Here is a 16,777-nt window from a genome sequence, read left to right on the forward strand (position 1 = left end):
AGACTTTTTGGGGTCTCTTCATGACATACATGCCAACCAACTTTAATCATGCTAAGTCAAATGGCGTCGAGGGCCTAAATTAAAGACCAAAAAAAACAACAACATAAGTTACTAAAGTTGCATTATGTAAACATGTTTGAGTACGTATACGGTCCTCTACATTCCCAGTCCTGGGGCCGATGGGTCATGTGACACGTGAAGGAGGCATGGGTGCAGCATGGAACTGTTCACGCACACGCACAAATGGTTGTAAGAGACAAAAAAAAAATAAAAATCCCACATGCATCACCGTGAAAACACATATGTGCAGGCATGCACATACTGTTGGAAGGAATGCACACGCATTCATTTGCACTTATCTGAGGTGTGTCAGAAATATCCCGGGACTAGCGTCACAAAAGACATCTTTCAAAATCCAAACTATGAGTTTTCCCCTTTGAAAAGAACAGACGGGTCTATAAATATTGGGACTTTGACACAATTCTCCTCATTTGGCTCTAAACACCACCGTAATGGATTTGAAATGAAACCAACAAGATGTGCTTTAATTGCAGACTTTCAGCTTGAATGTGAGGATATTTACATCCAAATCAGGTCAACAGTGTCACAAATACAACCGTTTTTATAAACTTAGTGCAGATGGACAATGAGACAAAACTCACTGCGAAAGCAACCTTAAGGCAAAGAAGTGGAATGTTATGCAATGGTCGAATCAGTCACCTGACCTGAATTTAACTGATCATGCATTTCACTTCCTCAAGGCAAAACTGAAGGGAAAATGCTCCAAGAACAACAGGAACTGAAATCGTTTGCATTCAAGGTCTGGCAGAGCCTCAACCAGATTCATCCCCGACTTAAGGCTGTAATTGACTGCAAAGAATTTGTAACCAAATTGAAAGCATGATTTAGGATTGTTAACTTCCTTTTGGTCCTACAAAAATGGGAGGCATACACGCTTTATAGTATAATTCCTACACTAGTCACCTAAGTCTGCAGTTAATACACATTTGTTTGTTTGCATGCACCTACACATCCATGCATACACACATTCACACAAATGCATAAATACACACTAACTCACACACGCGCACACACACACGCGCACACACACACACACACACACACACACACACACACACACACACACACACACACACACACACACACACACACACACGCACGCATGCACAAAGAGGTGATATAAATGTACTGTTAAATTAACTACCATATTAACATTAGCTTCGGAAACATCACAACCTCAAAGTCCCACAGGTGGTGCTTGTTTATCAGGACCGTAGTCCCATTGGAGCTGGAAGCAGAGCCAGAACTAGTTTGGCCACGGTCCACCAGACTCTCTTAGCAGCCGTGGATCTAGGCCGAGTCGGCGTTGCGCACTGTTCCCGCATATGGGCTTTGTGGAGGTGTGTGACGACGCGTCACAAGCAGGACTCTGCGTGGTCGTGCAGCTTTTCCTTCTCCTGTGCCACATGGTTCCCATTTTGAAGCACCAAATACCTAACACGCAGCACATAAAAGAAGGCACAACATGTAAAAGAGGGACATGAAACAGGTTTCTTCATCCCAAATCCAAATCATACAGTGGCTTGTGAAGTTGAGGGAGTGCCCTAGGGCTCCACTACATGCAATGCTCCTTCTTGATCCAAATCAAAGTCCTTTGTTCACAAAGAGTTGGTCAATAGAGTCACTGGCTGACAATTACAGTAAATCAAGCTGACAGGAATGGGAACAAAAAAACTGCAGTAACATAACCGAACCTAACCGAAGGAGTAACTAACTCACAAAATAACAGTTGGTCAGTCCCTCACTCACTCACTCACCGAAATCTACCTACTAGGTAGCCTTACTACTTCTTACTACTTTGCAATCCTGCTCGTTTGCGGTAAAGGTAATGTCATGGTGGTCCATTTTGCCGTCACGTCTATGGGGAGGCGATGTATTTGTGAATTGAAAACACACATGAAAATCAAGAATATGTTTGTGGATTTGAAAAAAAATTGAAAATCCCGGGTTTATTTGTGGATCAAAAAAACACACCAGGAAATCAGGAATAAATTTGTGGATCTGAAAAACGTGTGAAAATTGCAGACCTATTTGTGTGGGTAATTTTGACACAAATCTCTCCCCATACACACTGGCACCGGTAAATGTCACAAATCGTTATGGGAAATCCAAATCTCATTAGCAGCACCGTAAAGCCAAGAAGCCAATCTGTGTGTAGTCGGGCAGAAAACCAACAGAGAGATGATGATGACTGCGATCTTGCTATTCCTACAACCATGGAACACCATGAACGCATCACGCAATAGATTTAATGAGGAACAACAGAGGAAAAACTTTTACTGTCTACTACTTAAATGAGTGTGTTAGTGGATTTGGATGTGTGTGTGTATATATGTGCATGCTTCTGTACGTGCGTGTGTGTTTGTGTGTGTTGAGCATCTCACAGTAGATTAGAGATTCATTCTTTCGAACGACTGACAGCCGTGGCGCACCATTACACCACTAATTGCTTTCAGGAGAGATTCTGAACGTGTGCGTGTATGTGTGTGCATGCGTGTGTGTGCGCTTGTGCTCAACAGCCATGACGGTGTCCAATGAGGCATCATCAGGTCAACACCCTAAATTGTTCCTTTGAAGTTTAAGTAAACAAATGTCAAATGTGCACTCCTCGTATATTTGATTTGTCGTCATGGCAACAATCACATTCCCGTTGACTAAATCTTTAATAAACAACAATTATTCCCAGATGTTACCTAAAAGGGCCCGTGCTGAAAATAAACCTCAACCAGTTAAAGGCCTTTTTGGTCATATCAGTCTCTAGAATTTGTATGAAAATCTGAATTTTGCTATTATGTTAGCACTCACAACCAAAATCTGTTGGAGGAGTCAGTCTTTGAAGGTTTGGAGACTTTTTGTGGGTCTACTCATGAGAGAAGCCGACTAAATCTCATGACCCCGAGTGAAAGTGAATTTCAAATGAAATCAGGGGCAAACAGTGATTCAGGTTAAAATGTCTCACCGAAATGGCATTTCTTCCCTTTTTGACACACCAACCCAAAACTCATTTCAATCAAACCGACTTTAGGGGTTGAATTTTCAAAGCGTTACGTGAAGGAACTGGGCAGCTTGCTAGTTTAGAAGAAATGTACATATTTTGACATTGGCAATCTTCAATTACAAGACAGGATGTGGAAATGAACATGGAACTGTATCTGCAGCATCACAGACGATGCAAACAGAGCAGAAAGCTCCAGGAGCTGAGCTGAACTGCTTTTCTTGCAATCACATTGCAGCTAAGCTTCAGCGTTGCCCCCGGCAACAAGCGCTCCTCAAAAAAAAAGAACCATTTGTGTCATTAAATGTGATCCTTGGTGCCATTTACCCTTCATAAACCAGCCAGGGGGAGCACACATCCACACAATAACCTTTTCAATTAAAATTGCACGATATTTGACATCAATACGCTGCACACTCTGGTCAAAAACAAATCAGATGCTAAGACAGCATAGCATCCAGATTGCAGAGAAAAAGGTCAACAGGGTCATTTGTTCCTTAAAGGCCACAGTAATTTCTAGTTGATGTACTATATACAGACCTCAAGGGCTAAGATAATTAAACTTTGGTGAACTATCTTGACACAGTTTAGATTACAAAAATGCAGGACTTTTATCGACACGAATGCACAAGTGAACACACACGCGCGCACACACACACGCACACACTGAAGCGTCGAATGAAATCCGTCTTCGTCAAATCTCTTCATCGTCCTGTGGCGTGGGCGTGTGGGGTAGGATTTGGACACGCGGCCGCTCAGCTGTGTGCATACTGCAGTACCATTCAAAGAGCTATGACCAAGGGCACTCACTTATAGCTCTGAAAATGGCGCTGCCATCTGCACCAGAGGGTCGTGGGGAAAACAAATTGATTCTTGCACGTGTGCACACACGGTTATTCTTCATCAAACAAATGAGCAAAGAAACTCTTTGTAGACAGACACACGTCAACAACCGTACATTAGTTGGGATCTACAATCAGCACAAATCTATTGAATCAAAACTTAAATGTACATGGAATGGATGAAATACATTTGTAAAGTACATTTTTTAAATACAGTTCACTGTCATTTAAGTGAATACAAAACATTTGCATTTCATGTGTAGTTTAGGCATTTATGTCAGAGCATTTTGATTTAATTGATGTGAAATACAAATATTAGAATCCTTATTTAAGAGCATTTACAGTATTTTCTTTCATACACTTAAAGGTCAGATTTCAAAGATTATTTTAGGGTCTGTTAAAATTCATATTGTCAGTTTTAATATGTTTTGTAAAACACACACATCACCTCCTGCTAGTTGTCACCCACAGTTGGCTTATGAACTAGGTTTTAAATAGGCATTCCGAGTGTTTCCGAACTCATTGGAAGCTAAAATACATTCAATGGCGAGCAATATTTTGAGGTTTGAGTAAAAAGAGGATTTTGAAACACAAGACCTGACAAAATTAGGCATTATTAAACCCTACATTTTGAGCCCATCAGGACATCGGAGAGATGGAAGAAAATGTCAAAGTGACAAAAAAAACGGTGACTGTGACAATTTCATAGAGGAGCCTGGAGAAGCAAATTGGAAATAGAGACTGGTATGTTTTTGCCGCCCTATACGTATCTGTATATACTGTCTTTCTTGACAGAAGATAAAAGTAAAAAAAAAAAGTCAAAGTCCGCTTTATTGTCAATTCCTTCACATTCCAGGCACACAAAGAATACGACACATGCTGTCTACATGTGTTGCTGCATCGTAGGGGGTTCAGTTCATTTGCTAATTATTGTTAGCAATAGAAAAGTGAGCTAAAAGGATGCTGCTATATTTAGCGAGACAGTAAATGTCTAATGAACAGTTTAAAACCTCTTCTTTGAAGACTTGACCTAGTGAAGCGAGTTGAGTTGCATTCACTGCCAGCTCATATCAAAACATTTGTAGAAAGCTCATAAATTAAGATGCTCGTATCTCAAGGCACCACTGTAATCAGTTTTAAGAACCAGAGATGCCCCGAACTAACATGTCAGCTCAACTAATGTTAGACCATGTTTTTAAAGGAATACTCTGACATGACATTTTATGATTGTACAACTCAAATATGAGTGTGCTTTTGCAGCCTGACTGTTGGTCAAGGCCCACATTTGAAAAGAGAGCGATGTTTGTCATAACTGCCCAATAGAAACACAAATGAAAACTTTTTTTGTCTTGCAATGTTAATTTACCCCAGCCCAAATTTACCTAAATGCCGAATCCCAATTTACACTGACACAATTACTAACCCGATGAAGGACTATTGATTGATAAAGTTAACCATTAACAGCTGCATCTTTATACTTTTGTTCTCACAGCATAATCCCCTTCATAAAAAAAAAAATCAAAAATCAAAAATTCTAACTCAATGGGAGACATTTTGCCCATGGGTAATGGGATAAATAAAAGGCATTCAGAACAAGGCAATTGTATCAGTTGGTTTATCACCACTAAGTACTTAGAAGCCCTGTGGGGTCAGCAAAAAGCAACTGTGACACATACATTAATCACACTTAGCTTGTCTTTGTGCACAATTATTGTCCTTTCTTTGGACTCAAAAGTCACAACAAACTGATGAGCAAGAAAAAAAATGCACCACTCGCCCGCTCGCTAATTTATCGAATTTTCTTTCTCATGTGATTAATAGACACATCAGTATTCTCCTTGTATCATTAAAATGAGTAACTATAGTATAATTAATAATAATGATAAAAAAAGAAAATGTTCATTTATTTCCTTGAAGAGGTTAAATGAATACAATAAATAAATCGCAAAAAAATACATCTAAGAGTTTCATTGTGGGATTAAAATTAGTACAATTATTCACAAATATTTAAACAATACCCTCTCTTGTTTTTGTGGTATTGAAATGAGTAAACTAAACAGTTTTCAAACCAGTTAAATATGAAATTATTATAAAGTTTATGCAAATACGAAACTATAACTACAGCAGGGTCTATTCTGTGTTCAAAATTGCGAGGCCAACTAATTTTGTGCCGCCACCAATCACAGCAATTGATATCATTCAACCCAACGCAAAACTCCAGGTGTGCAAGTGATTTGGCAGCTGCGTATTTTGTTACTATGGAGGCGCTAGTATATACGTAGAAATGCGCCAGAAAGACCTGAAGCAATCACTGAAGAAAATTCAGAGTGCACCCAAAAAAGGAGTGCCAGTGGCGCTCCGACTGCAGACACAGTGCACTAGTGCTGGCTGCGATTGGAAATGAATGGGAGCGGAGCGCACTCTTCTTTCCAAATGTGCCCACTCACAGAGGATAGTATTTCTGAACGTGCCCAAATTATTTTTTCAAATGATTTTTTTCCACTTTATATCTAAAACTTAAATAATATAGTTTAGATGGATAGTTTTAGAAAGAACTGTGTTTTTCACTGTGCCTGTAAAAAAAAAAAAAAAAAAGTGAGTCAGTTCATACAATATATGCACATCATATGGCTCATTGTGAGGTTGGTAGCGACTCTGCTTCAATTTGAGCCAGCAAAAACGCTGTACAGTATTGCATTGGAGGATTAAAAGGAGTACAAGGAATTAGCAAGTATTTGAATAAATGTATGCCTCGAGACTAGACAGGCCACGGGCGGTGAAAGCTCCGCATCCTAACCACTGGACCATCAGGGATCTTATCCATCCATCCTAATTCATTAAATTACAATCAAAATGAGTATGAGTAAGAAAATGTTCTTCTCCATGTGAGGGATTAAAATTAGCACAATAAACAAAACGTAACACAAATAAATAAATAAAAAGAAAATAGTTAGTCTCTTTGATAAAATATATTAACTGAATTTAGAAGAATATTTAAACTAATTAAAGTATTCACATTGAGAGATTAAAAGTTACATACTGAATATTTTCTAAATATAAATAATGTGAAAAATTAGCATGATAATCAAAACATAACACAAATGAATAAGAAAATAGTCTCTTTGATAAAAGATATGAACTGAACTTTGAAGAATATTTAAACAAATTAAAGTATTCACATTGAGAGATTCAAAGTTCCATACTGAATATTTTCTCATTTGAAATAATATGGAATATTAGCATGATAAACAAAATATATACAAAAATACATATTCATTTAATTTTTCAGAATTAAAAAAATACAAATTGATGCCCCTCGAGGGAATTAGATTTAAAAGAAATGTGCAAACTATTAAATAAGATTAAAATAATTCTAAACCCTTGAGGAATTACATATCCGAGAATAATAATTATTTGTTTTGCCTCCAAATATGATTTAAAAATATATATATTTTGGTGACTATCATTTGGAAGCAAAGGACTTTGATTTGGATCTCCTGCAAGAATTGCCATGAAGTTGCAATGGGTAAAGTTGAATTCACTCAGATTTGAATCCTTCCGTAATTGATGTCAAAGAGATGCGTGTGCGTGTGAGTGCGCCAAACTCACTTGAGCGAGCGAGCGAGCGAGAGCGAGAGAGCGTGCCTGCAGGTGAGGCTTAAGAGTGGCTAGACAGGCACTGGCCTGGTGTTGCACAACCAGAGCAGCAGTTTGGAGGCAGAGGAGCAGCTGCTGGAGACACGAGCAGGGAGGACGAGGAGGAGAAGAGGAGGACAAAGAGAAGGGAGGAAGATGAAACAGAGGGATGTGAAGAAAGGGTTAATTTGGGGAAGAAATGAAAAAGAATGCAAGAGAATAGAAAACGCAAGTTAACGTGCAATGTATGAGATGATCAAATGAAAGGATGGCGACAGAGTAGATGGAAATGAAATGGGCAGATGGTATGCAAAGCAGAAAAAGGTGGGGGGGAACCAAAAGAAACCCAAAAGAAAGTCACAATAGGTTTTGAGACAAAAAAAGAAAAAAAAGGATGAGCAAAGGAAGTGAAGTGGAAGTAAATATAAAATATAGACATAAAAACAGGTGAAGCAGGTAGTGAAAAAGGAATAATGAGTGGGTATGGATGGGAGGAGGAGGGGTGGAACAAAGGACGGAGAAGGATAGAGGGAGAGGATAATGGAAGTGAGCGAACTCAAATGGGGAAGAAAAGAGGTAAGGTGTGAAAAAAGAATATTGTCAGACAAATAAGGAAGGGAATGGAAATATGGATTGATAGGGCAAAATATGATAAATATATATAAATAGGGAAGGAGGTGTAGGAAGAATAATAAATAGTTTGAGATAGGTTGCAGGGAGGGGTGAGAGAAGGAAGTAAAGAGGATGGATAGAAAGTTGCAAATGGAGAAGAGAAACAAAGGGAAATGAGAACCGATGGAAAGGAAAAGAAAGAAAAGGACCAAGGAAGAAAGGAGGATAAAAGAGGGAGGGTGAAAAACAAGGTTAAAATTGATACATACAGTCGAGCAATTAGATATTAGATCAAAACTCGTGGAGAAACACCGAGGATGAACTTTGACAACAAAAATCCCTTCAAGTTCAAATGAAGGTATCAAAAAGTTGTTCCTTCTCATCATTTTAGGGCATTGAAGTATGCGGCAGAATGCCTGCGGTATGGTATGCATATTAGCGACGTATGTGTGTGTGTGTGTGTGTGTGCGTGTGTGTGTGTGTGTGTGTGTGTGTGTGTGTGTGTGTGTGTGTGTGTGTGTGTGCATTAGTCTGCGTGCGTGTGTTTGTGTGTGCATGGCTTGTTGCGGTTGGCAGCCGAGAGCAACATTTCCTGTTAGAATTTTTCTCTCTTTGCTTTTGTTTATGTCTGCAAGACATTGTTACCCACACATACACATGCACATGCTCTAAACATTGCCGGAGACAAAAAAAAAAAAAAAAAAAAAAGGCCACACATGCATTCTGTAGCTAAACACATCCAAATAATGTTCATAGAAGGTCCAACATTTTAAATCAAGACCACCACAGATTTCCTGCAAGAGATTTCACAATAAAAGATAAAAAACAATCTTGTGGGGTCATCGACTGATCAGTGAGGAATGTCTGAAGAAAGTTGGAACAAGAAGAACAGTTTTCTGACATGAAACCAAGGAAGTAAATGAGAGTTTTTCGTTATTTAGACTCCAAAAATCCCAAAACATCCAATATTTAAAATTCATGTCCTTAAAAGTAAGACCTTAAATCCAAGACTATCCATTCATGTGATAACAATCATGTAAAAGAGAGCTACTTGTAAACAATAGCCATCCTTTCGTTCACATTGAAGGCACGTGAACGGCGGCAACGTTACGCTGATGCGCCGCATCCAGTGTGAAAGGACTCGTCGACTCCAGTACTTTCTATTCCTTGCTGCACTCCAGAGAAGACCGCAACGCAGCCATTCCGCACCCGGTGTGAATTAGGCGTCGGGCCTGAACTCAGACTGAAATCCCAAATTCAGTCCTTAAATCTAACACCTTAAATCCAAAGCCTTAAAGCTAAGACCTTGAATCTGAGGCCTTGAACTTATCTTTAAAACCAATAAAATGTAAATCCAAGTCCTTAAAACTAAGACTTTAACAATCAGTTCTTTACACCAAAACCTTGAATCGAATCCCTTAATACCTTCAAAGTATGGCAATATTTTTTTTAGCATTGTAGATTTTGTCAATGCAATCTCAGCAATCGGCCCCTCTGTGGGGCTTTTCACGTATCGGCGGCAGAGTGGCACTTACTTGAGCACATGCGTGGACCCATTGATGCGCGCAGCGGCGCAGGGCGCGCGCGGGCCCACCAGCACGGAAGGTCGTCGGTAGTGTTTGCGCCCGCAACACAGGATGCTGAGGAAGGCACGGCGGAAGGACTTGTTGAGGAAGGCGTAGAGGATGGGGTTAAGCATGGAGTTGATGTAGCCCAGCCACAGGCAGGCCGCCCACAACTGGTCGGGCACTGTGTAGCCAATGAAGGGGTCCACCACATTGGTGATGAAGAAGGGGGCCCAGCACAGGCAGAAGCAGCCCATGATGACGCACAGCGTCTTGGCCGCCTTGGTCTCTACACGCATGTGGTGGTTGCGCTGCTGGTCAGCTGAGTCCGACGAGGCGCCGCCCGCCCGCCGCAACGCGCCGATCTGGAGGGCGTGCGCCCGTGCCGTCACGTAGATCCGCTGGTAGGCCAGCACCATCAACGCCAGCGGGATGTAGAAGGCCACCACTGAGCATGTCACCGCGTATGGCTTGTTCACCAGGAACACGCACGTCGTGGAGTTGCTGCCTTCCGTGTGACGACGTTCGTCGATCTGCGCGCACGCAACACACAACGCTTAGTGGGACGATGGAAATAAAAATAAATAAAATGGCTGAAGCAGCTTGTGATTTATCGTCCAAGGTATGACAAAACATTTTTGGCATCAATAATAAAAGTAGCACTCTATAATATTGCATCGTTGAAAAACACAATAATTACATAATAGAATGTGATGAATAAAAAGTTTTTGAGAAATGTTGACATGGTCCGGGACAGAAGCGGCAGTCAACAGTCCAGACGCCAGCGTTGCTCTAACCCTAACGAACCAATATGATCCAACATCCAAGTCTAAATGCCAAAAAACACAATTTCTGTAGCTACTTAATAATCATAATGTAAATCCGTAATCTAAAATGCTAAAAATTCACTCAGTTGTCAAGCAACTTTATTCAACTTCATGTATGTCCATTTAATGCATCTGATCAAGGTGCTTTGCCAACAAAACATCATTGATAGCAATGCAAATGAATGCAAGGCAAAGTAAGAGACCATCTAGCTGTGGAATTCCTCCAGAAACGAGTCGCTGTCAGACCTCAGCACTTTTAATTGGACCCTCAGAGAGAAATAAAGTTCCTAACCAGACTAAACTGCTCTTTGTGTGTGAGTGTGAGTGTGTGTGTGTGTGTGTGTGTGTGTGTGTGTGTGTGTGTGCGTGCGTGTGTGTGTGTGTGTGTGTGTGTGTGTGTGTGTGTGTGTGTGTGTGCAGGGTGCCAAATTGGACCGCGAACCGGGTCACCGAGCAAGGGCAACCGAGGGCGAGCGAGGTTAACAGAGGCTGGGGAGTAGCTTGCTCGCTGGCCTGACAAGATGATGCCTGCCTTTCAATTTTATTCAAGCAACAAATGCTATCAAATGCAAAAAAAATTCCTTAAATGTTTTTTTGGAGACTATTTTGTAACTAAAGAGCGGAAGGATTAATTCAATGTTTGGGTTGCTATTGGGCAATAACTCAACATGAAGTTTTGGTAGTTGCCTCAAGGGGTGTCAATGAGTTAATTCAAAAGCATCTCTAGCATCTGTGTTGTCTATTCTACTTATTATTTCTTAGCTGAACGTTATTACCTTTCGAGGGTATATCTTATAATGAAATCACATTAGAATAATGATTTTTTTTCAATGACATAAACTTACAAGGAAACAAACTCATTTTATGAATGAAAACAAAACACTCATCATTTGGCTGTCATTAATTATGAGCTAAATTCAAAGATCAATTATTTTTTTCAACACATAAGACGCACTTTTATCAAAACCTGCTAACAAAACTTTCCATGTCTGTTACGTGAGCACTTTGCTGAGATGATCCTTAAACAACCCACAACAAAAAGGGGGAGGGCTGGTCATTGCAGTGAGAACACCAGCCACTATCAATTCGCCTCACAAAGTATGACACATATTCTTTCCTGGAAAAAAAAAAAACTGCAATCATAATTGATTTTTTTTCAAAGAGAAATACATTATTTCTGAGAATTTAGTACCATTGTGTTTATGAAAATTAAATCCTAATTGTGTGGGAAAAGTAATGGGAAATCAAATTACTTTTATTATGAATGAATTGGTGTTCAAGCGAGTAAATAAAACAAATAAATAAATAAATAAATAGATATATTTTATGAGACAAACAACAAATGTCCAATTTCTTTTAAGTTGTCGGAAGATGTACAAAAACGTTATTATCGTTCTTTTTTTCCTGAAATAAATAAATAAACACATACATAAATGAATGGATAGATGAATAAATAAATAAACAGCAACCCTGATGATGACATTTTTTTTTCATCACCAAAATTCATCTCGCTACATCAAAGTGATCAAGCTAAAGTCATAATGGGAACTTGCAAAACTGACAGACATTTTAGCAAATATTTGCAATTGTATGATTTTTTTTTCAAGGACAGTTGGATTGTGATAAGATGAAGACACTCACCACATGGTCAATGCCGATGGTGTTCCATCCTTGCATGATGGGCAGGAAGGAGATGAAAGTGGGGATCACCCAGCAGCCACCGATCATCAGGGCCACGCGCATGGGTGTCATTTTGTTGCGGTACACCAGAGGCTGGCAGCAGATGGCATAGTACCTGGACGCAAACACTTGATCTTGTTAAATACCTCACAAAGTGATATAATCTCAAAAAGTGTAAGCATTCATTGTAAAAAAAACAGAAAGCAAACAACAAAGCAAATTAAAGTTCAGACACATTTATTCAAACAAGATATTTGCAAAACAATAATGAATGTGACGAGGCGTTGCCTTAACTGTCCCTAATGCAGACTGAGTCACCATTGAACATTTGCTTCCATTAAGGATTGTGTTGTCTGATGCAATGTCAGCCCCCATTTATCGATTTTCAAGTCCATATTTGCACGAACGCCACTTCCTGTTTATGTGTGACTATTGATTAGCATTGATTGGAAACATAATGACAGCGCTGTGTCTGAGTTTGTCATTCGGCGAGTTTAACGCGTCACTTGCGTGTCTCTTAACATGTAGACTCAAAGTGGATTCCATCCGGACTACATGTAGGTCATGTAAAAAATCGAGCAGGGTTAGACCTGGGGCCTCTTTGGAAAATCAAAGGTTCTAACATTTAGGCCACTTTCTGTCACCTTTTTGAATGACGTCATCAGGTTAAAGAACAATCGAAAGGTGCTTATTTTCCCACATAGGATAGGACAGCACTGTATCAATTGAATTCGATTTTCCTAACTCACATACCAAGTATTGCCGACGTCACTTTCAAGCTCGCGGACTTCACTTCCAAAATATTAGTGTGATAATAAAATGAAAAAGACAAAGACGTTTTCCCTGATGACAGTTTTCAATGACCATAGATTTGCCCATTTTCTAATACATGATAGAAAGCTACTATGTATGTATAGTTTTATTTCTGTTTGCATTCTTTCAAGCTTTAAACTTACATTTCTTGGCCTCGTTGAATATCCACTTGTGGTATTTTTTTATTTTATTTTTTTAGACATTACTTGAATATTCAAGTCTGAAGCATAAAACTCGAACGACTTGGGTCCTGTTGCTTTAAATGTTGCTGTTCAACTGTGTGTAATATCCTATCAAAAAGGTTAGTCAGGAATAGCCTATGCTCAGGGAGGCTTCAAGGTTGCATCCATGCACCTGAACTTTAATGCATTTGTAGAATTCAAGTGATTTTATCCTCCAAGGACTTCTGGTTTATCTCACATGGACAGGAGAAGATAAAAAATATCCTTAGCAAAAACAACAATTCTAAGACCCTCGTTACTGCTAATTTCTCAGATGAGTACAGACCAGGGGACCCGAGAGAGGAAGGTCTGCACTGCTGTGGGAGTGATCACAACTTACTTCAATCATGGCAAGTCAAAGTGGATTCGTTCATTTTAAATGTGGTGCACCGGTCGCACACTGGCAGCCAAGACATGGCTGTTTTATTACATGCGTGGACAATTTTGTTATTTTATTATTTTACTTGGCATAAAAAGACATTTCACACAATTTGGAGATACATTATTTTTAGTTAATTTCTAGTTTTGGTCATACACAACATACAGCTGAGAAATACTAATTCTAATGTACAAAATTGCAAACATCAATGTTTTCAGATTTAGATTGTATTTAAATCTCATTCATTGTTATCTCATCATAGAAGGCGGTGGCACAATGAAACTTCTTAGCACGTCCACCTCACAGTGCAGAGGTGGTGGGTTCGATTCCGGCTTACCTGTGTGAAGTTTGCATGTTCTCCCCGTGCCTACATGGTTTTCCTCCGGGTGGTCGGGTTTCCTCTCACATTTCAAAGACACGCACGGTAAGCTGATTGAAACTTCACATCAATCAACCCCCAAGAAGTATCTCTCATTTTCACAACGATTGGTGACCCAATCAGTAAAGTTTAAGTTTTCATTCAAGTTGATTTTGCGGTAAAACAACCATGTCAACAATGCTGCAGAAATTAGTCGTAGTGCATCCAAAAAGCAGAAGGAAAAACAAAATGGATTTGTTATGTTATGATTTATGATATTTGAGCATTTGGCATGGTTTTTATTCTGTTCTTTTGTTCCTTAGTATCCGTCTTCATGTATTCCCTCATTCCTCCAATGGTCTTTTTGGGAATGAAAGAGAGGTTTTGTATGTGCAGCTGTTCACTTGTCTTGTTCTGCTCTCTTCTCCGTTTCCCCTCTCATTATCTTCTTGCCTTCCCAACGCCTCCGTAGAACAAGAGAAGATTCTCTAATCGCTCTATTCTTTTGTGCCTGATTGTGAAAGCTGCTGTAAACGAGCTGATTTAATGCGTCTCGTCTCGCTTTCCATGACTTCCTTTAAAAAGCTCTCCATGCTGTGACAGGAAAAACCAGTGATGAGTAGCCAACTCACAAAAGTATCAACAATCAGGGACAAAATATAGATTGGGTGAATATCACATTTAGACACAAATCACAGCAAATCAAGGCAAATACGTCAGTTGTGATCATCACACCTCATCCACATCAGGTCTATACTAAACTGTATGTAAAGCTCATCTACACTACATGAAAAGCAAATCTGGACCACATGTAGACTAGATGGGGCTCACATTGGGAACACATGTAAACTATTTAAAGATTACATCTGGCCACCGTGTAAACAAAATGCGGATCACACCTGGATCAAATGTGAACTACAACCATTTTGACCACATCTACGCGTATGAAAATCTAATCTCAACCACATGGGCTATATTTTAGTAGACAGGAATACCAGAGTATTTTGATAAAAGTGCAGGCACAAGTCTTGCTGTTTGCCAAGCTGGGTGCTCCGGCCCATCTGACAATTTGGTTCCAGAAGGTCGTATCGCAACCGAGGATCCATAGACACTGAATTGTCTATGGTGAAATTGCAAGGGGTCTTTGAAAATAAAATCTTCGAAAAAGAAATTTTATACCGATAACAAAAATAGGATTATTTTACTTGAATGTGCCTGCGATCTTCATCTACATAAACTAAAATGGGTATTTTTCCCCCTTTTAACTGAATATGTTTCAGAAGTGCAACTTGTGAATGTCATATGCATGTCACGTTTATTACAAGTCTAAGGTAAACTGCATTATTTTCAAATGTATTAAAATTCATATGTAAATATTGCCTCTGCCGTGAAAATACTTGCAGGTAGGTGTTGTGGTGTGGTAAAGCCTGCTAAGGTTCAAGTTAGGATTCGAAAGCTACTGTTACAAACAAAAATGAGAAATGATAAGCACAGAAGAAGACCAAGGGAAGAGGAGATGAAGAAGAATATAAAAAAATATATATCAAAAGGAAAAAAATAAGAGAAAAAAAATAAAAAATGATTCAATGTGACATAATGTAGTGTAGGTAAAAAAAAAACGTTAAATGCTACCTTGAAAAGGGAAAAGAAAACTGTGGGCAAAAAGAGACTTAACAAAGAGAACATGATGTTTGGATTTATAGCAACAGACCTTCAGCAGCCTTTTATTATTTATTTTTTAAATAAAGACAGGTACTCGCAAGCAACGCCATGAAACAGGCACACGTGTAGCAGCATCTACAAAAATACCAAAATGTCTGGAGCATGCCAGCTTGATTTGGTACCAAATCCAGTTGGCCAAAAGTGAGAAGAGCAATTTGCTTGTGGTCTTTCTTGACCTGGAAAATGTCTCTGGGTCCATTCCTTACAACATTCCATGGGCAGCCTTCTTCAGAGTACCAGAGCCCATTACAAAGCTAGTTAAGAACTATTTCCTGGACTTGCAATACTGGTTTTATCACACCTGACTTCACCACCATGTGGCAGAGCCTAGGAATTAGTAATGGTAAACTCATGTTTACCATGGCGATGGAGGTTATTATGGGTCGAAAACGCCTGATGTGTGGCGTCCAATTAACACCAATCAGAGCGTTCATGGATGACATACTAACAACTCTGACCATAAGAGCACCTTGCAGCAGACGCCTTTTAGAGAATCTCCAGAACAACATCTCATGGGCCAAAATGAAGACCAAACCATTCAAATCAAGAAGCATCTCCATCACCACAGGTAACCTGTCCAACCAACGATTTGTCATCAACACTAAATCAATTCCCACCATTTCTGAGAAACCCGTCAAAAGCCTCGGAAGGTGCTATGATGCTAGCCGACAAGGATTTAAGCTAAATCAAGTAGCTCAAGGACGACCTCAGCTAGAATCTCAAGGTCATTGACAAATCAATGCTCTAAAACTCTAAAATTGGAGAATCTGGCCTGCATCATCGACTGTTGTGTCCTTTAACAGTTGTGGAGATTCCCATCACAGCGGTTCAGAAGATGGGAAACATGACCAGTGAGTCAGGAAATGGCAAGGAAACACAAGATGAGCTACGCAAAGAGGAGAAGCCAAAGTAAGCTAGTCTACATGTCAGAGATCTTTCTGGTCGCACAGCTGCAACGTGGTAGTTATTGACAATACTACATTTCTTAATTTATTGTCAAGGCTCCAGACTTTTTTTTAAATGAACATTTTTTTGTTGCTACACTT

The 16,777-nt window shown here is 39.6% G+C and overlaps 1 protein-coding gene across 2 annotated transcripts in view; it reads right to left on the reverse strand.

The window, feature by feature from the left end:
- Positions 1-1,436: 1,436 nt before the first annotated feature.
- htr4 (5-hydroxytryptamine receptor 4) overlaps positions 1,437-16,777 on the reverse strand; it is a 29,884-nt gene continuing 14,543 nt past the window's right edge. For both annotated transcript variants that reach the window (XM_085905382.1, XM_085905383.1), the window contains exons 4-6: positions 12,200-12,353; positions 9,702-10,264; positions 1,437-1,515 (exon numbers count right to left, since the gene is read on the reverse strand). In XM_085905382.1, coding sequence (XP_085761508.1) covers positions 1,437-1,515; positions 9,702-10,264; positions 12,200-12,353 — 796 coding nt within the window. The remainder of the gene's footprint in view (positions 1,516-9,701; positions 10,265-12,199; positions 12,354-16,777) is intronic.

Source organism: Syngnathus leptorhynchus, chromosome 2, assembly GCF_054491065.1.
Source record: "Syngnathus leptorhynchus isolate UIUO chromosome 2, UIUO_Slep, whole genome shotgun sequence".
Classification (NCBI taxonomy): Eukaryota; Metazoa; Chordata; class Actinopteri; order Syngnathiformes; family Syngnathidae; genus Syngnathus; species Syngnathus leptorhynchus.